This window comes from Scyliorhinus canicula, chromosome 9 (genome assembly GCF_902713615.1).
Source record: "Scyliorhinus canicula chromosome 9, sScyCan1.1, whole genome shotgun sequence".
In the NCBI taxonomy this organism is placed as follows: Eukaryota; Metazoa; Chordata; class Chondrichthyes; order Carcharhiniformes; family Scyliorhinidae; genus Scyliorhinus; species Scyliorhinus canicula.
The window spans coordinates 39,809,693-39,830,354 of NC_052154.1; the positions used below are offsets into that span (position 1 = coordinate 39,809,693).

General features: G+C 54.3%; 1 protein-coding gene across 9 annotated transcripts in view; it reads left to right on the forward strand.

The window, feature by feature from the left end:
- Nucleotides 1–20,662, forward strand: part of LOC119971263 — a 141,695-nt gene that overhangs the window by 49,112 nt on the left and 71,921 nt on the right. For all 9 annotated transcript variants that reach the window (XM_038806582.1, XM_038806581.1, XM_038806574.1 and 6 more), the window contains one exon: nt 3,498–3,580. In XM_038806582.1, the coding sequence (XP_038662510.1) occupies nt 3,498–3,580 (83 nt within the window). The remainder of the gene's footprint in view (nt 1–3,497; nt 3,581–20,662) is intronic.

Genomic DNA, 20,662 nt, shown 5'->3' on the forward strand with positions numbered 1-20,662 from the left:
TCTTCTTGTTTTCTGAGATTATTAAATTGATGTGACCATCAATTCACAAGACACATGGTTGGAAGTGAACAGTGGTTTTAATAATCTCACAACGGAGCCTGCCTGCGACGAGATGAACTGGCAGGCAGGCTCAGACTGCCAAGCTTTATACAACCAGTTGGTGGGAGGAGCCATAGGCGGAGCCAAGGGTGGAGCCCAGTACAAATTCCCGTACACTCCCAGTACATCTCCCCCTAGGGGCAGAGCCACGCAACTGCTCGTGTGCCGAGTTTACACTGACATAGTACATCATATGTAATAACAGTTTGAATTACGCTACTGTGATTCACCACAGTGTGATTCAGCACACTCCCCTCTCCCCGCTGCTGCTCCTCTCCCCGCTGCTGCTCCTCTCCCCGCTGCTGCTCCCCTCTCCCCCCTGCTGCTCCTCTCTCCCTGCTGCTGTTCCTCTCTCCCCACTGCTGCTCCCCTCTCCCCGCTGCTGCTCCCCTCTCCCCGCTGCTGCTCCTCTCTCCCCACTGCTGCTCCCCTCTCCCCGCTGCTGCTCCCCTCTCCCCGCTGCTGCTCCCCTCTCCCCGCTGCTGCTCCTCTCCCTCCGCTGCTGCTCCTCTCTCCCTGCTGCTGCTCCTCTCCCCGCTGCTGCTCCCCTCTCCCCGCTGCTGCTCCTCTCTCCCCGCTGCTGCTCCTCTCTCCCCACTGCTGCTCCCCTCTCCCCGCTGCTGCTCCTCTCTCCCTGCTGCTGCTCCTCTCTCCCCACTGCTGCTCCCTCTCTCCCCGCTGCTGCTCCCCTCTCCCCGCTGCTGCTCCCCTCTCCCCGCTGCTGCTCCTCTCTCCCTGCTGCTGCTCCTCTCTTCCCGCTGCTGCTCCCCTCTCCCCGCTGCTGCTCCCCTCTCCCCGCTGCTGGTCCTCTCTCCACGCTGCTGCTCCTCTCTCCCCGCTGCTGCTCCTCTCTCCCCGCTGCTGCTCCTCTCCCCCGCTGCTGCTCCTCTCCCCCCGGTGCTGCTCCTCTCTCCCCGCTGCTGCTCCTCTCTCCCGCTGCTGCTCCCCTCTCCCCACTGCTGCTCCCCTCTCCCCGCTGCTGGTCCTCTCTCCGCGCTGCTGCTCCTCTCCTCCCGCTGCTGCTCCTCTCCCCCCGCTGCTGCTCCTCTCCCCCCCGCTGTTGCTCCCCTCTCCCCACTGCTGCACCTCCCGCCCCGCTGCTGCTTCTCTCGCCCCGCTGCTGCTCCTCTCTCCCGCTGCTGCTCCCCTCTCCCCGCTGCTGGTCCTCTCTCCCCGCTGCTGCTCATCTCACCCCGCTGCTGCTCCTCTCCCCCGGCTTCTGGCCCTCGCTCCGCGCTGCTGCTCCTCTCCCCCCGCTGCTGCTCCTCTCTCCCCGCTGCTGCTCCCCTCTCCCCACTGCTGCTCCTCTCTCCCCTGTGCTACTCCCCACTCCCCACTGCTGCTCCTCTCTCCCCGCTGCTGCTCCCCTCTCCCCACTGCTGCTCCTCTCTCCCCGGTGCTACTCCCCACTCCCCACTGCTGCTCCTCTCTCCCCGCTGCTGCTCTTCTCTCCCCGGTGCTACTCCCCACTCCCCACTGCTGCTCCCCTCTCCCTGCTGCTGCTCCCCTCTCCCCGCTGCTGCTCCCCTCTCCCCGCTGCTGCTACCCTCTCCCCGCTGCTGCTCCTCTCTACCCACTGCTGCCCCACTCCCCCCGCTGCTGCTCCCCTCTCCCCGCTGCTGCTCCTCTCGCCCCGCTGCTGCTCCCCTCTCCCCGCTGCTGGTCCTCTCTCCCTGCTGCTGCTCCTCTCTGCCCACTGCTGCTCCTCTCCTCCCGCTACTGCTCCCCTCTCCCCGCTGCTGGTCTTCTCGCTTAGATGCTGCTCCCCTCTCCCCGCTGCTGATCCTCTCCTCCCGCTGCTGCTCCTCTCTCCCCGCTGCTGCTTCTCTCGCCCTGTTGCTGCTCCCCTCTCCCCGCTGCTGCTCCTCTCCCCCCGCTGCTGCTCCTCTCCTCCCGCTGCTGCTCCCCTCTCCCCGCTGCTGATCCTCTCGCTCCGCTGCTGCTCCTCTCTCCCCGCTGCTGCTCCTCTCCCCGCTGCTGCTCCTCTCTCCCCGCTGCTGCTCCCCTCTCCCCGCTGCTGCTCCTCTCCCCCCACTGCCGCTCCCCTCTCCCCGCTGCTGCTCCTCTCCCTGCTGCTGCTCCCCTCACCCCGCTGCTGCTCCTCTTGACCGTGCTTCCCAGACCAATCAGCTCCTTCCTTTTGCCCTGTGCAGTCCTCTGAATCCTGACGTCATCTCAGGAGCACCACGTCTGCAATCTGCTCTTTTAAAGTTTTGCTCCGATTCTCCGCCCTCCGAGTCTGCTCTCTGGAGATTTACCCTGTATCTCTGCTGCTCTCCTCGCCCTTTCTTATCCTGTGTTTCGCCTCTGTCCTTGAGCTCTTTCACCCTGTGTCTCCGCTACTCTCTTTGTGCACTTTTACTGTGTCTGTGCTGCTCTCCTCATACTCTTTCACCATGTCTCCTCGCGCTCTTTTGCTCTGTGTCTCTGCCGTTCTCCTCGCAATTGCCTGCAAGGACTTTTTTGAGATCCATGCTTGAAATTTCATGGTGACAACAGCTCTTTCCATGGAAGCTGTTTTCTTGACAGTTTTATCGGTGGTGGTTTTCCAAGGACAAGGGCAAGGAGGTTCTGAGTCTACCTCAGCCAGAAAGAGAATACATAGAATCCCTACAGTGCAGAAGGAGGCCATTTAGCCTGCACCGACTCTCTGAAAGAGCACACTAACCTATATCCACTACCCTGCCTATCTCCGTAACCCCACCTAACCAGCACATCTTTGGACACAAAGGGGCAATTTTTAACATGACCAATCCACCTTAATCAAACCAGCACTTTTGAATTTTATTTTGAGCCTGATGTGACCATCAATTCACACAAAACCAGGAGTGGAAGTTAACTGTGGCTTTAATCAACTAGAACAGTGCCTGCCTGCGACTGATCTGTTCGTGGGAGTCGCCTACAGTGCGACTGCTCTTTATACCTTCCCTCAAGGGGTAGAGCCAGGGGCGGAGCCCACACAGGCCCCAACATGCTACATTATAGGTAATATCATACAATGGTCCATAGGTGGAGCCCATATGGGCAACAGATAAGCACATGGTGAATTGTAACAGCAATACATTCACTACATTCACCCCCTGTTAAAAAAATTAAGTATTGGCGGGGGGGGGGGGGGGGGTTTATAAGTTCAGCCTGCCCGGCGCATGGATTGTGCGCTCTGATCACCGAAACTCTGGTATCGCCGCTGGCCCGGGTGTTGAACATCCAGTTGAACATTCAAATGGAGCCCACTTGGCAACAGCATAATACAGATAAGCACATGGTGAATTGTTACAGCAATACATTCACCACAGAGCCATCTACCAATGGGGCTGTCATAATAATCTGAAAGCATTTGCACATACAATATACTGGCGTTACGAGCAGTCATTTTATTTTCATTCTGTCTGTCACAGCCTTTGGTGATCCATTATGAGTACAAGAGTAGAATTACTGCTAATCGAGTTGTCGAACCTTACCTTTCCTACAAAATGGACCAGTAAGTAAAGAATTTCATTACATCAGAACATACATCTTGGATTTACTGAATTTAAATAAAATTCAAAAGTTTGGGTAAAGAACATAATCTGTCGTTTTTATCCAGCTGTGGGGTTAAAATTAAACTTTGACCTGCAACACCCTGTCCAATTATTTTTGGCATAAAATTGTTAAGGTGTATAATGGGTACCCACTAGTGCCTAATGACATAAAACTTCACTCATATGGGGTGGGATTCTCTGACCCCCCGCTGGGTCGGAGAATCGCCGGGGGGTGGCGTGAATTGCGCCCCTGCCGGCTGCCGAGTTCTCCAGCACCGGTGATTTGGCGGGTGTGGGAATTGCGCGCGCCGGTCAGCGGCCGCTGGTGGCAGCCCCCCCCCCCCCCCCCCCCCGGCGATTCTCCGGCCCGCAATAGGCCGAGTGGCTGCCGGTTTATGTTACAACAGGTCCTTACTGGTGGGACGGGCGGCCTTGGGAGGGGGGGGGGGGGATCTGGCCCCGTGGGGTGCCCCCATGGTGGTCTGGCCTGCGATCGGAGCCCACCGATCCGCGGGCGGGCCTGTGCCGTGGGGGCATTCTATTCCTCCGCGCCTGCCGGAGTAAGGGTCTGCGATGGCTGGCGCGGAGATGAACTCCCCTGCGCATGTGCTGGGATGACGCCAGCACACGCTGGTGTTCCTGCACCAACTCGTGCCGGTCGGCAGAGGCCCTTCGGCACCGGTTGGCGTGTCGCCAAGCCCTTCCGCGCCGGCCGGCGCGTCGCAAACCACTCCGGCGCTGGCCTAGCCCCTGAAAGTGCGAAGGATTCCGCACCTTCGAGGCAGCCCAATGCCGGAGTGGTTCACGCCACACCTTCGTGCCGGAGTTGCCCGCCCTGCCGGTTTCCGAAGAATTCCACCCATGATGTCAGACAAGATCACACATCTCCATTTAATCTCTTCTTCCCATTTCTGTATTTTTCCACAGTGCTATTCTTTTGCCAATCTGCTAGGAAGAAATTCCCGATATCCTTTTGCTCTCTAGTGACCCAGACAAGGAGATAATGGGACTATTTGTACAAGGTCCCATTGGAAGTGGGTGGTCGATGGTAAATTGGATGCATAATTTTGTATGCCTGATTCGCTGCCAGATTTTGCACTGCATGATTTGTGGCAAACACCAGGTCAAAGTACTGGGAGGAGCAGGTTCCAATCAGTTTGCTGAATATTTAATTAAATTGCATGCCACATCTGGTGTGATTTAAAGTAAGATCTGAACAAAATGTGTATGTCACCCAAATAAAATGAGTACATGGAGTCCTGGAGCTTGGTTTATTCAAGCATCTACTCAAAGAGAGTTGACAGTTTCCGTTTCTGGAACAAAGGGCATAATTACATCTTGCTGCACATTCTATGCATTATTTGGTTTCTTAGGATAGTCAGCTATTTCTCCTTCTTCCCCCCCACCCAATAATATCTTCCTTCAACATACTTGCTATTGCTTCTTGAACAATTTTAAAGTTCATTTATCCACTCAACAACCTTGAATGTTATACAGGCATTAATCATTCTTTTCCTGATGAAATGCTCCCTAAAATCTACCATAGGTTTACCTTTTACTAGTTTGTACTGAAATATCATTATCCTGCAGTCATGGGTTAACAGTGCTTTAGATTTATCTTTTCTATTCCACTTATGTATGATTGAAATGAATCTTTCGTGACATCTGTACACATTCCTTAATTTCCCATGACTCTTCTATTGTTTTCCTATTCAGAGCATCCATTTTTCAGTTGGAAGAGCCTGTGATTGTGTTCAATTTCTAATTTTAAAAACTTTGAGTCAGCCTGCAATTGGCTCTCACAAACTGTTACTTGAGGTAATCAGTTAATTTATAATATAAATAAATTTATAATATAAATTAACTGATTAAATTAATGTGTTTTTTTGTAAATAATTTTTTTCCAAAGAATATTTTCCCCAAATTTATCTTTGGCCTCATTTTGCCTAGCCTCCCATATTTCCCAGAATGCTTGAACAGTACTGCCATTTCTGGGGCTGACAACTGCTCATATTTTATATAGCCAATTATTATTTTGTGTCTCGAAAATGTAACATTGTACTAATATAATATTTTTTCTCATGTTCTATTGTTTCCTGTTTCTGACATTTTCTGATCCATTGTGCATCACTGCTTCCCCTGCCTCCCCGCCTCACTCCAGAGCAGAACCTCTACCAATTCCCCATAAATCTGTTCCTGACTGTGGAGAGAGTTTTGAAAATAGCAGGGCTCAAGTTTTGCTCAAATCTTCGTTGAGAGGGCAGCACGGTGGTGCAGTGGTTCGCACAGCCGCCTCACGATGCCGAGGTCCCAGGTTTGACCCCGGCTCTGGGTCACTGTCTGTGTGAAGTTTGCACATTCTCCCCGTGTTTGCATGGGTTTTGCCCCCACAACCCAAAAGATGAGCAGGATCGGTGGATTGGCCATGCTAAATTGCCCCTTAATTAGAAAAAAGTATTTGGGGACTCTAAATTATTTTTAAAAGTTGCCATTTTAGTCGACTCCTTTGGCTTTTTGCTGTTTCACCTTAATTTTTTAATTTACATTTATTACCTCCTCTGGCTTAAGTAGCTTTTTTCCTATTGGAGGAGTAATTTAGGTGCAGTGTGAAATTAGTCTTTGAACTGGATTACTTTCTGTGCCTCAGTCGGTGTGTTTCCGATTTGTTTGATTTCCTGTTGATTCTTTTGGTAATTTTCACTGCCGACTCAGCCTTTTCATTCAACTGGAGATAGATGATGTTTAGATGATATATGAATTTCCCAATCCTTTGTGAAGTGGCTGAATTCATCACTCATGAACTAAGGGGTGTTGTCACTCATCACAATATCTGTCATGCTGTAATACTAAAGTGTTCACGCATCCAAGTCCCTGTCATCATTGAAATCAGCTTGTCTACCTCCCAGTAGTCAGAATAGTAGATAAGTGACTACATAATCAGTTCCTGTTATAGTGAAAAGGTCTATCTCAGCTTCATCCCTGGTCTGTCTGGGATGCCATGCGTCATCAATGGCTTGCTAGACTGTTTAACTTGATACTTGTTACAGATACCGCACTGGCCAAATGGTCTTTAATTTCATTGCTCATGTTTGGATGGTAGAGCACTTCTCTTTCCTTCCTTCAGATCTTATTACATTCCTTGATGGCTTGTATGGATGGGCTTTAACATCTCTCATCTCATATTTTTAGGAACGATGACTATTTCCTTTGTACAAGATGCTATCTTAGGCTGTCACTTCACCTTAGCATGTCCAATATGCTCTTGTGACCGCAGGTGTGTTCTTGATACTCTTAGGCCATTCTTTCATAACTGCTTGCAGCACTTAGATCTTGTTGGGTAGTTTGCTTGGTTTGAACATGATATTCATGTCTGCTGGGCTGATGGTGGATTATGTTGAACTGCTGTTTCATGTTGGATCGGGAAGATTTCAGATTCTTTTTTTAAAATGTACTTTATTCCAAACATGTGTAAAACAGCAGCAAATAAAAAATACACACTCCACAAAATCACAGTCCACAGTTTGTACAATTTCTCCTCTTTATTCCCCTCCCCCTCCCCTCCCAACCCCCGCCCCTGCGATGAGCAATTCCTCAAACAGCGTCATGAACAACCCCCACCGTATCTCGAAGCCCTCCACTGACCCACTCAACTCAAACTTAATCTTCTCCAATCGGAGAAAGTCGTACAAGACCACCCCAGCGGTGTATTTGGCCTCCAATTTAACAGGATCCTTCACTGGGCAATTAGAGAGGCAAAGGCCACAACATCAGCCATCTTCCCTCCAGAAGCTCTGGCACTTCCAATACCCCAAAAATCGCCACGATTGGGTCCAGGTTGACCTTCACCTCCACTAACTTCGATAACGTCCCTAACACCGCCTTCCGGTATCTCTCCAGTTTCTCACAACCCCAGGACGTATGCATATGATTCGCCGGCCGCCGCCCACACTTCTCACACCCATCGACCACCCCCTGGAAGAATCCACTCATCCTCGCCCAAGTTATATGTACCCTATGCACCATCTTGAACTGAATCAAGCTCATCCTCGCGCAGGAAGAGATTGAGTTCACCCTCTACATCGCCTTGCACCACAGTCCCCAACAGATTTCCCCCCCAACTCCTCCTCCCATTTGTTCTTGATCCTCACCACTTGCGCCCCACCCTACTCCCCATATATATCTCCAATCCTACCCTCCCAACTCATCCAGGAGCAGACGTTGCTCCAATAAAGAATACCCCGGCAACCTGGGAAATGTCCTCCACTCTTTCCACACAAAGTCCCGAAACTGCAAATATATAAACTCACTAACACTCAGTAACTCAAACCTGTGCTGCAACTCATCCTGACCCGCAAACTTGCCTTCCCAGTACATGTTCCTCACCCTCTCCAGCCCCGCCTCCCTCCACTTACCATCCATCTCCTCCGGCTTGAACTTGTGGATCCCACACAGTGGCGTCAACACCGACATCCCCTCCAACTTAAAATGTCTCCTCAGTGGGCAGCACGATGGTGCAGTGGGTTAGCACTACGGCCTCACGGCGCTGAAGTCCCAGGTTCAATCCCGGCTCTGGGTCACTGTCGTGTGGAGTCTGCACATTCTCCCTGTGTTTGCGTGGGTCTTTCCCCCATAACCCAAAAGATGTGCAGGGTAGGTGGATTGGCCATGCTAAATTGCCCCTTAATTGGAAAAAATTAATTGGGTACTCTAAATTTAAAAAAAAAAATGTCTCCTCAGCTGATTCCATACCCTGACCGTCGACTACAGCACTGGGCTCCCCATATACTTCCCCGGAGATAACGGCTGCATAGCCATCAGAGCGCTCAGATGGGATCCCCTGCAGCACTCTTCCTCCAACTTGACCCCGCTCCCTCCCACCATCGTTGCCTCACCTTCTCCACATTCGCCTCCCAATTATAGTACATCAGGTTCAGGAGCACCAACCCCACTTTCTGTCTCTGCCTCTGCAACAGAGCCCTCTTTACCCTCGACACCTTCACTGCCCATATGAACTCCGAGAATCACTGCCTCTAACTTCCAGAAGAAGGTCTTAGGGAGAAAGATTGAGGGGGTATGGAATGCAAACAGGAACCTTGGCAGCACATTCATCTTTACCACCTGCACCCTTCCTACCAATGTCAGGTGAATGTAACCTGCCTCTTAAAATTCCCCCTAATCTCTTCCACTAACGTTGTCAAATTGCACTCATGCATCATAGTCCAAAGCAAGGGGGGTTGGCATTGCCGAACTTGCTTCATTATTATTGGGCAGCAAATGTGGACAAGGCACGGTGGTGGTGGGAAGGAGAACAATAAAATAAACCCCCCCCCACTGGGTTGCTGCTGAGATTGACCACCCTCTAACCCTCCACCAGAAAATTGAGAAAGGGCTGCCACCACCGGAAGAACCCTTGTACCGACCCCCTCAGGGCAAACTTTACCCTCTCCAGCCTGATGAACCCGGCCATGTCGTTAATCCAGGCCTCCGGGCTCGGGAGCTTCGTGTCCCTCCACTGTAAAAGAATCCTACGCCGGGCTACTAGAGATGCAAAGGCCAGGATACCGGCCTATCTTGCCTCCTGCACTCCCGGCTCCGATGCTACCCCAAAGATTGCGAGCCCCCAGCCCGGTTCCACCCTGGAACCGACCACCCTGGACAAGGTCCCCGCCACCCCCTTCCAAAACCCCTCCAACGCCGGACACTCCCAGAACATGTGGATGTTGTTCGCCGGGCCTCCCGAGCACCTCCCACACCTATCCTCTCCCCCAAAGAACCGGCTCAGCCTGGCCCCAGTCATGTGCGCCCTATGCAGCACCTTCAGCTCAATTAAGCTGAGCCGTGCGCAAGAAGAGGATGAGTTCACCCTCCCCAGGGCATCCGCCCACGTCCACTCGTCTATCTCCTCCCCTAGCTCCTCCTGCCACTTCGCTTTCAGCTCTTCCACCGAGGCCTCCTCCCCCTCCTGCATCACCTGATGTATTGCCGAGATCCTACCCTCACCGACCCACGTACCCGAGAGCACCCTATCCTGCACCCCCCTAGGCGGCAATAGCGGGAACTCCGCCACCTGCCGCTTAACAAACGCCCTAATCTGCATATACCTGAAAGTATTCCCAGGGGGGAGACCCCACTTCCCCTCCAACTCTTCTAAATTCGCAAACTTCCCATCGAGGAAAAGGTCCCCCAACCGCCTGATGCCTGACCTATGCACACTCAAAAACCCACCATCTATTCTCCCTGGTGCAAACCGGTGATTGCCCCATATCGGGGTCCAAACTGAGGCCTTCACTTCCCCCCAAATTTTGAGGGAAGCCACCACTACTGGACTCGTAGAATACCTTGCCGGGGGGAGTGGGAGCAGGGCCGTCACCAATGTCTCCAAACCCGTACACACACAGGACGCCACCTCCAACCTCTTCCATGCGGCACCCTCCCCCTCCAACACCCACCTACGAATCATTGCCACATTTGCAGCCCAGTAGTACCCACACAAGTTGGGCAACGCCAAACCGCCTACCTCCCTGCCTCGCTCCAGGAATACCCTCCTCACTCTCGGGGTCTTCTGCGCCCACACGAACCCCAGAATGCTCTTATTAACCCTCCTAAAAAAAGCCTTCGGAATCAATATGGGGAGGCACTGGAAGAGAAACAAAACCGCGGGAGCACCGTCATCTTAACTGACTGGACCCTGCCCGCCAAAGAGAGTGGCAGCTCATCCCACCTCCTAAACTCCTCCTCCATCTGTTCTATCAGCCTCGAAAAGTTGAGCCTATGCAGGGCCTCCCAGCTCCTAGCTATCTGGGCACCAAAATATCTAAAGCTCCTCTCCGCCCTCTTCAACGGGAGCTCTCCTATCTCCCTCTCCTGGTCCCCCAGGTGCAGCACAAACAGCTTGCTCTTCCCCACATTGAGCTTATAGCCCGAAAAATCCCCAAACTCCCCAAGTATCCTCAACACCTCTGGCATCCCCCCCCCGCCGGATCCGCGATGTACATCAGTAAATCATCCACGTACAGCGACAACCGGTGCCCCCCCCCCCCCCACAATCCCCCTCCAGTTCTTTGAATCCCTCAGCGCCATGGCAAGGGCTCAATCGCTAACGCGAAGAGCAGGGGAGACAAGGGGCACCCCTGCCTCTTCCCCCAGGACAGCCGAAAGTCCTCCGACCTCCTCCCATTCGTCACCACACTCGCTACCGGGGCACTCTACAGCAGCCTCACCCAGCTAATGAATCCCTCACCAAACCCAAATCTCCTCAGCACTTCCCACAGGTAGCTCCACTCCACCCTATCAAAAGCTTTCTCTGCATCCATCGATGCTACTATTTCCGCCTCCCCAACCACCGACGCCATCATCATGACATTAAGAAGCCGCCGCACATTAACATTCAGCTGCCTCCCCTTCACAAACCCCGTTTGGTCCTCATAGATAACCATCGGGACCACATCTTCCACCCTCCTGGACAGTATCTTAGCCAACAACTTTGCATCCACGTTGAGGAGCGAGATCGGCCTGTAAGACCCAACCTGGAGGGGGTCCTTATTCCGCTTCAGGATCAGTGAGATTATTGCTCTAGACATCGTCGGGGGCAAAGCCCCCCCCCTCCCTCGCCTCATTCAGGGTCCTCACTAGCAGCAGGCCCAGCAGGTCTGAGAACTTCTTATAAAACTCCACCGAGAACCCGTCAGGTCCCGGTGCTTTCCCTGTCTGCATGCTCCCCAGCGCCTCCATCAGCTCCTCCAACTCGATTGGGGCCCCCAGACCCTCCACCTGCTCTTCCTCCACTGTTGGGAACTCCAGCTTATCCAGAAAGCGGTCCATCCTGCCCACCTCCCTAGGGGGCACCGACCGGTACAACCCCTTGTAAAAGGATCTGAACACCCCATTAATGTCCTTAGCACTCCGCACCAGGTTCCCTCCTGCATCTGTGACTCCCCCTATCTCTCTCGCTGCCTCCCGCTTCCGGAGCTGGTGGGCCAGCATCCGACTTGCCTTCTCCCCGTACTCATATACAGCCCCCTGCGCCCTCCTCCACTGTGCCTCCGCCTTCCGGGTGGTCGGAATATTGAACTCCGCTTGGAGACTGCGACACTTCCTTAAAAGCCCCTCTTCTGGGACATCCGCATACCTCCTGTCCACCCTTACCATTTCTTCCACCAACCTCTCCCTCTCAACCCTCTCCCCCCTCTCCCTGTGAGCCCGAATAGATATCAGCTCCCCTCGAACCACCGCCTTCAGCGCTTCCCAGACCACCCCAACTTGCACCTCCCCGTTGTCATTAGCTTTCAAATACCCCTCTATACCCCTACGGACCCACCCACATACTCCCTCCTCTGCCAGAAGCCCCACATCTAACCTCCACAGCAGGCGCTGATCCTTCCCCTCCCCCAGCTCCAGGTCCACCGAATGCGGAGCATGGTCAGATATGACTATCGCTGAATACTCCGCCCCCACCACTCTCGGGATTAGTGCCCTGCTGAGGACAAAAAAGTCAATCCGGGAATAAGCCTTGTGGACATGGGAGAAAAAGGAAAACTCACTACCTCCCGGCCTCAAAAACCTCCAAGGGTCTACCCCTCCCATCTAATCCATGAACCCCCTCAGCACTGAGGCCGCCGCTGGCCTCTTACCCGTCCTCGACCTCGAACGATCCAGAGCTGGATCCAACACAGTATTAAAATCCCCTCCCAAGATCAAACCCCCCGTCTCCATGTCCGGGATCCGGCTCAACATTCGCCGCAAGAAGCCCGCATCGTCCCAGTTGGGGGCGTACACATTAACCAGAACCACCCGCTCCCCTTGAAGCCTACCACTCACCATTACGTATCTACCTCCACTGTCCGCCACCACACTCGACGCCACAAACAACAAGCTCTTGCCAACTAAAATCGCCAACCCTCGGATTATTCGCATCTAGCCCTGAGTGAAACACCTGCCCAACCCAGCTTCTTCTCAGCCTCACCGGATACGCCACCTTAAGGTGCGTCTCCTGAAGCATAGCCACATCTGCTCCCAGCCCCTTCAAATGCGCCAAGACCCGTAACTGCTTCACCGGTCCATTCATCCCCCTCACGTTCTATTTGACCAGCCGAATCTGGGGGGTCTTCCCCCTCCCCCTGCGCAGGCCAGCCATAGCTCTCCCTTGGCTCACCACGTGCCCGCAGAACACCCCAGGCCCGTTCCCCATGGTGGCAGACCCCCCTCCCAACCTCCCCCATCACCAGCAGTTCCCCTTCGGCCCCTGCAGCAGCAACCCGGTACTCCCCCCTATTCCCCCCACCAAGCCCCCCCCTCCCCAAGCTAGGGCCCCCCTATCTGCGTAACCCCTTCCATCGTACTTCCGTAAGTCTGCCGACTCCTGCTGACCCCGGCTGCTCCCCCACCTCCGCGCTCCAATCCTGATAAATCCTGATCTCTGCATTCTCCCACTTGAAAATGAAAAAATGAAAATCGCTTATTGTCACGAGTAGGCTTCAATGAAGTTACTGTGAAAAGCCCCTAGTCGCCACATTCCGGCGCCTGTCCGGGGAGGCTGGTATGGGAATCGAACTGTGCTGCTGGCCTGCTTGGTCTGCTTTAAAAGCCAGCGATTTAGCCCAGTGAGCTAAACCAGCCCCTGCTCCTCTCCTTCGCCCATCTCAGCACACACTCACGGTCAACAAAGTGGTGAAAATGGATCAGCACCGCCCTTGGCGGCTCGTTCGGCCTGGGCTTCCTCAACAGCACTCGATGGGCACCCTCCAGCTCTAAGGGTCCCTGGAACGACCCCGCGCCCATTAACGAGTTCAGCATCATGGCCACGTAGGCCCCCAATTCCGAACCTTCCAGCCACTCCGGGAGGCCCAGGATCGGCAGGTTCTTCCAACGGGAGCGGTTCTCCATCTCCTCCATCCTCGCTAGCCACTTCTTGTGGAGCGCCTCGTGCGACTCCACCTTCACTGCCAGGCCTAGGAGTTCGTCCTCGCTCTCCGAGGCCTTTTGCCGTAGCTCTCGGATCTCTGCACCCTGAGCCGTCTGAGTCGCCATGAGCTTGTCCAGCGAGGCCTTAAACGGTTCCAGGATCTCAGCCTTCAGCTCTCTAAAGTAGCGCTGAAGCAGCTCCTGCTGCTCCTGCGCCCCCTGCTGCCTGCGGCCATGCCTGCCGCCTGCCGCCATCTTGTTTTTCCTGCCTCGCACCTTTCTCTGCTCCAAAGCCGATTTTTTGACCGCTCCGCTCCTGGTCCAGTCCATCCACCAGCAGATAAGCACAGGGGATGTGTTCCCACACGGGGGAAAGTCCAACCAGCACCGCTACGGGCCCTTAAAAGAGCCGAAAAGACCAAAAATAGCGGGAGCTACCGAACGTGCTGCTTAGCTCCGCATCGCCCCATCCGGAAGCCGAGGAGGAATCTTTTAAGGGGTCTAGTTTGAGGGCTATGGTGACGGCAGCATTGCCAATGGCTCTGAGTAGGTATTCAGGGAGTCCAGTGGTGCAGTCCACGGTGAAGATATTGTGGTAATCCACCACTGTGTAAATATATGTGTGCCTGTATTAGGGGATGTACAGCAGTACCTGTATTACAGGTTTGTCAGTAGCCCCTGCCGGCTAGCTCCGCCCACAGGGAGCAGTATAAATATTCATGAGTTCTCCTGAGCTGCCATTCTACCAGCTGCAGTCGAAGGATAAACATCTCACGTAATAAAGCCTCTCTCGTACCGATTCGAGTCTTTATGTGCAATTGATAGCGGATCAGATATGGAATCAGCTGAGGGGGAATTTAGGATGGAAGGGATGTCAGTGCTAATGCCGCTGTGCGAGAATCATGGGTTTGAGCTGGGGGGGGATGGATAGTGTATATAGGAGGTGGAGGGAAGTGGGGCTGTTCAAGGTGAGGGATTTGTATTTGGAGGAAGGGCTCACTAGTCTGGAGGAGCAAAGGGGGAGGGTAGAGCTGCTGAAGGGTAGTGAGTTCAAGTATTTGCAGGTAGGGACTATGCGTGAATGGTCTGGAAGGGGTTTCCTAGGTTGCCGGGATACACATTGTTGGAGCGACTGTTGCTTCCGGATGTGGAAGTCGAGGGAAAAATTGGGGATATATATAAGTGGCTGGGGGAGCAGGGAGGTGAGCGGGTGGTGAAGATCAAGGAGAAATGGAAAGCAGAGTTTGGAATGGAGATCAATTGGGGAGAATGGAGTGAGGCACTGCAAAGGTAAACGGGACCTCCTCTTGTGCAAGGATGAGCCTGATACAGTTTAAGGTGGTGCACAGGGTGCATATGACTCGGGCGAGAATGAGTGGGTTCTTTAAGGGGGTAGCAGATGAGTGTGAGAGGTGTGGACGGGGGCCAGCAAATCATGCGCACATGTTTTGGGTTGCGAAAAATTGGGAAGATTCTGGGCGGGAGTGTTTGTGGTCTTAGCCAGGACAGTGGAGGAAGAGGTGGACCCGGACCCTTTGGTGGTGATATTTGGGGTTTCAGAGAAGCCGCAGCTCATGGAGAGGAAGAAGGCCAATGTCGTGGCCTTCGCCTCTCTGATTGAATGGCGACGAATTTTGCTGGAGTGGCGGAAGGCATCGCCAGCGTGGGCAGCAGCATGGTTGGGTGACCTGTACGACTTCCTGTGGTTAGAGAAGATAAAGTCTGAGTTAAGGGGCTCAGCGGGGGAGTTTGAGAAAAGGTGGGGGATGTTTGTGACTGTGTTTGAGGAGCTGTTCATCGCATTCGGGTGGGAGGGCGGGTGGTTGATGGGGAGAGGGGGCGTGAAAAAGAGGAAAAATCTGTACAGACGGTATAGTTGATTGTTGGGAGGGATGTTTCCCAGGGGGATTACTTGCTGTAACCTGCATTGATACAAGTTTGTAAGAAAGTTCGTCGAAAAAAAAAATGCATCATAGTCCATTCTCACGTCTCCTGATTCCACAAATACCTAAACTTTTCCCCAGCTACTAAATTGGCTCCTCGTCCTGCCGCATTCACCGGACAACTTCACTGTTCCCGACATTTAGTTTATACCCAGAGAACGCCCTAAACCTTTCCAATAGTCCCATAATCTTACCCATACTCTCCAGCAGATCTGACACAGGTTGTCCGCTTATAACAACACCCGGTGCTCTCTGCACCCCCTTACAATCCCCTGTCCACAGACCCCCGAAGGGCCATCACCAAGGGCTCAATCACCAGCATGAACAGCCGCAGCGGCAACGGACTCCTTTTCCTTGTACCCCTGTGCAGTCCAAAACTTGGTGAACTCAACTCATTTGTACGTATACTTGCCACCAAGGATGCATACAAAAGCATACAAAACACACACACGCCACAAACTTTGGCGTAAACCCAAACCTTCCGAGAATTTCAAATAGGAACTTCCACTCCACCCAATCGAAGGCTTTCTCCACATCCAGAGAAACAGTGACGTCCGTGGGCGGTACAGTGGTGCAGTGGTTAGCTCTGCTGCCTCATGGTGTTAGCCTGCCCTCAGTTCTTCTGGTCGCAGGCAGGCTCAGTTGTAAGTCTATTAAAACCTCGAGTGAATTGATGGTCAAATCAGCCTGCACGATCCACATTCCAGCGGATCCTTTCCCTTCTTCGGGATTAGTGTAATAGGCCCCTGTGCCAGCGTCTCTGGCAACTGCCCCTTCTCCAACACCTCCCTAAACATCCCCAACAAATGAGGTGCCAGATCAGCCACAAACACCTTACAGAACTCCGCTGGAAAGACATCTGGCCCCGGGGCCTTCCTGACTGCAATTCCCTGATACTGTCTATCACCTCCGTCAGCTCCAGTGGGGGCTCCTCCAATGCCTGCTTCTTCCCTTCCTCCAACCTTGGGAACTCCAACCTGTCCAAAAACAAAACCCATATCCCCTTCCTCTCTATCCGCTCGGCTTTATGCAGCTTCTCATAATATCCCCTGGACACCTCATTATCCTCCCTGGCTCTGACGCCACCTTCACCTTCTCTGACCGTGTCCTTAGAATTTTCCAAGACACTTCCTGCCTCTGCAGCTGGTGAGCCAGCGTACGACTCACCTTCTCTCCATATTCTTTTTTTTAAAAATAATTTTTATTGAAATTTTTACAAAATATAAACATCTTAACTCTATTAACAAACAACCGCGGTAACACCCCAAGAACAATACCCCCCCAACTTAAAGAGCAACTTCAAACAAAAGGAAAAAGGAAAAGAAAAACAAAAGAGCACCCCAACAACAAAAGGGAAAGAGATAGCACCCGCCACATCCCACAGACCCATGTACACAGTTCTTCCTCCCCCCAATCCAGACCCCCCCCCCCCCTCGGGTTGCTGCTGCTGTCGGCCTATTTCCCTACCATTCCGCCAGGAAGTCCAGGAAAGGCTGCCACCGCCTAAAGAACCCCTGTACTGATCCCCTCAGGGCAAATTTCACCCTCTCCAATTTAATGAACCCCGCCATATCATTGATCCAGGACTCCACACTTGGGGGCCTCGCATCCTTCCACTGGAGCAAGATTCTTCGCCGGGCTACTAGGGACGCAAAGGCCAGAACACCGGCCTCTATTGCCTCCTGCACTCCCGGCTCCACTGCCACCCCAAAAATTGCGAGTCCCCAGCCTGGCTCGACCCTGGATCCCACCACCCTCGACACTGTCCTTGCTACCCCCTTCCAAAACACCCCCAACGCTGGGCACGCCCAAAACATATGGGCGTGGTTCGCTGGGCTCCCCGAGCACCTAGCACACCTGTCCTCGCCCCCGAAAAACCTACTCATCCTCGACCCAGTTATGTGGGCCCTATGCAGCACCTTGAACTGTATGAGACTAAGCCTCGCACAGGAAGAGGAGGAATTCACTTTCTCCAGGGCGTCCGCCCACGTCCCCTCCTCAATCTCCTCACCCAGCTCCTCTTCCCATTTACCCTTCAGTTCCTCCACCGAGGCCTCGCCTACCTCCTGCATTGCCCGGTATATGCCTGAAATCCTCCCTCCTCCAACCCACACCCCCGAGAGCACCCTGTCCTGTACCCCACGTGGGGGCAACAAGGGGAACCCCTCCATCTGCCGCCTGGCAAACGCCCTAACCTGCATGTACCGAAACATGTTCCCCGGGGGGAGCCCAAACTTCCCCTCTAACTCCCCCAAGCTCGCGAACCTCCCCTCCACAAATAGGTCCCTCAACCTCCTAACCCCTGCCCTGTGCCAGCCCAGAAATCCGCCATCAATGCTCCCTGGAACAAACCGATGGTTCCCCCATATCAGGGCCTCCATCGAGCCCCCCATTTCTCCCCTGTGCCGTCTCCATTGCCCCCAAATTTTGAGGGTAGCCGCCACCACTGGGCTCGTGGTATACCTCGTTGGAGGGAGCGGCGGCGGCGCCGTTACCAGCCCTCCAAGCTCGTGCCCACACAAGACGGCGCCTCCATCCTCTTCCATGCTTCCCCCTCCTCGTCTATTACCCACTTACGCACCATCGCTGCGTTGGCAGCCCAATAGTACCCACAGAGGTTGGGCAATGCCAGCCCCCCCTATCCCTGCCTCGTTTCAGGAACACTCTTCTAACCCGCGGAGTCCCATGCGCCCACACAAATCCCGTGATACTCCTGTTGACCCTCCTAAAAAAGGCCTTCGGGATAAGGATGGGAAGGCACTGGAACAGGAACAAAAACCTCGGGAGCACCGTCATCTTAACGGACTGCACCCTCCCCGCCAGTGACAGCGGTAACATATCCCACCTCTTAAACTCCTCCTCCATCTGCTCCACCAACCTTGTGAGGTTGAGCTTGTGCAGGGCCCCCCAGCTCCCCGCCACCTGGACCCCTAGGTACCTGAAGCTCTTCCCTGTCTGCTTCAATGGGAGCCTACCAATCCCCTCCTCTTGATCCCCCGGATGCACCACAAACACCTCACTCTTGCCCAGGTTCAACTTGTACCCCGAGAAACCCCCAAATTCACTAAGAATCCTCATCACCTCCGGCATCCCCCCCACCGGGTCCGCCACATGCAGCAACAGGTCGTCCGCGTTCAGCGACACTCGATGCTCCTCCCCACCCCGCACCAGGCCCCTCCAGTTCCCTGACTCCCTCAGTGCCATGGCCAGGGGCTCAATTGCCAACGCGAAGAGCAAGGGGGACAGGGGGCACCCCTGTCTTGTCCCTCGGTACAGCCAAAAGTACTCCAACCTCCTCCTATTTGTGGCTACACTCGCCATCGGGGCCTCGTAGAGCAGCCTCACCCACCGGATAAAACCCTCCCCAAACCCAAACCTCTCCAACACCTCCCACAAATACTCCCACTCAACCCTTTCCAAGGCCTTCTCCGCATCTAATGCCACCATTATCTCCGCCTCCCCTTCCACAGCCAGCATCATAATAACATTGAGGAGCCTTCGTACGATTGTATTCAGCTGCCTTCCCTTCACAAACCCCGTCTGGTCCTCATGAATGACCCCGGGCACGCAATCCTCTATTCTAGTGGCCAGGATCTTTGCCAGCAGTTTAGCGTCGGTGTTCAGCAGCGAAATCGGCCTATATGATCCGCACTGCAGAGGGTCCTTGTCCCGCTTCAGGATCAAGGAAATCAGTGCCCGTGACATAGTTGGGGGCAAAGCCCCCCCCTCCCTTGCCTCGTTAAAGGTCCGGACCAACAGGGGGCCCAACAGGTCCACATAACTTTCATAGAATTCCGCCGGAAACCCGTCCAGCCCCGGAGCCTTCCCCGACTGCATGCTCCCTATCCCCTTGACCATCTCCTCCAGCTCGATCTGCGCCCCTAGTCCCTCCACCTGCTCCTCCTCCACCCTCGGGAATCGCAGCTTGTCCAAGAAGCGCTCCATTCCACCCCCCTCCACCGGGGGTTCAGACCGGTACAGTTCCCCATTGAAGTCCCTGAAGACCAAATTAACATCTACCCCCCTCCGCACCACCTTCCCAGCTCCATCCATCACTCCCCCAATCTCCCTGGCCGCATCTCGCTTCCGGAGCTGGTGCGCCAGCATCCTGCTCGTCTTCTCCCCGTATTCATACACCGCCCCCTGTGCTTTCCTCCACTGAGCTTCCGCCTTTCTGGTAGTCAATAGGTCAAATCTGGCCTGAAGGCTACGCCTCTCCCCCAGCAATCCCTCCTCTGGGGCCTCCGCATATCTCCTATCCACCTGCACCATTTCCCCTATCAGTCTCTCCCTCTCCCTCTGCTCCCCCCTCTCCCTATGGGTTCGGATGGAGATCAATTCCCCCCTCATCACCGCCTTCAATGCCTCCCAGACCGTCCCCACTCGAACCTCCCCGTTATCATTGGCCTCAAGGTACCTCTCGATACACCCCCGAACTCTCTCGGCCACCTCCTCATCTGCCAGCAGCCCCACCTCCATGCGCCAGAGCGGACGTTGGTCCCTCTCTTCCCCCAGCCCGAGGTCCACCCAGTGTGGGGCATGATCTGAAATGGCAATGGCGGAGTATTCCACATCCTCCACCCTCGACACCAACCCCTGCTCAGGACAAAAAAATCGATCCTTGAGTAGGCCTTATGTACGTGGGAGAAAAACGAGTATTCCCTGGCCCTTGGTCTCGCAAACCTCCAGGGGTCCACCCCCCCCATCTGGTCCATGAATCCCCTCAACACCTTAGCCGCCGCCGACCTCCTACCCGTCCGGGACTTGGATCGATCCAATAGGGGATCCAGTACTGTGTTGAAGTTCCCCCCCATGATCAGGCCCCCCACCTCTAGATCCGGAATGCGGCCCAACATACGCCGCATAAACCCCGCATCGTCCCAATTTGGGGCGTAAACAGTCACCAACACCACCCGCTCCCCCTGCAGCTTGCTACTCACCATCACATATCTCCCACCACTGTCAGCCACCACATTTAATGCCTCAAACGACACCTTCTTCCCCACCAGGATCGCCATCCCCTTACTCTTCTCATCCAACCCTGAGTGGAATACTTGGCCCACCCATCCCTTCCTCAGCCGAACCTGGTCCACCACTCTCAGGTGTGTCTCCTGGAGCATGGCCACATCCGCCTTCAGTCCCTTCAGGTGCGCAAATACCCGGGCCCGTTTGACCGGCCCATTCAGCCCCCTCACATTC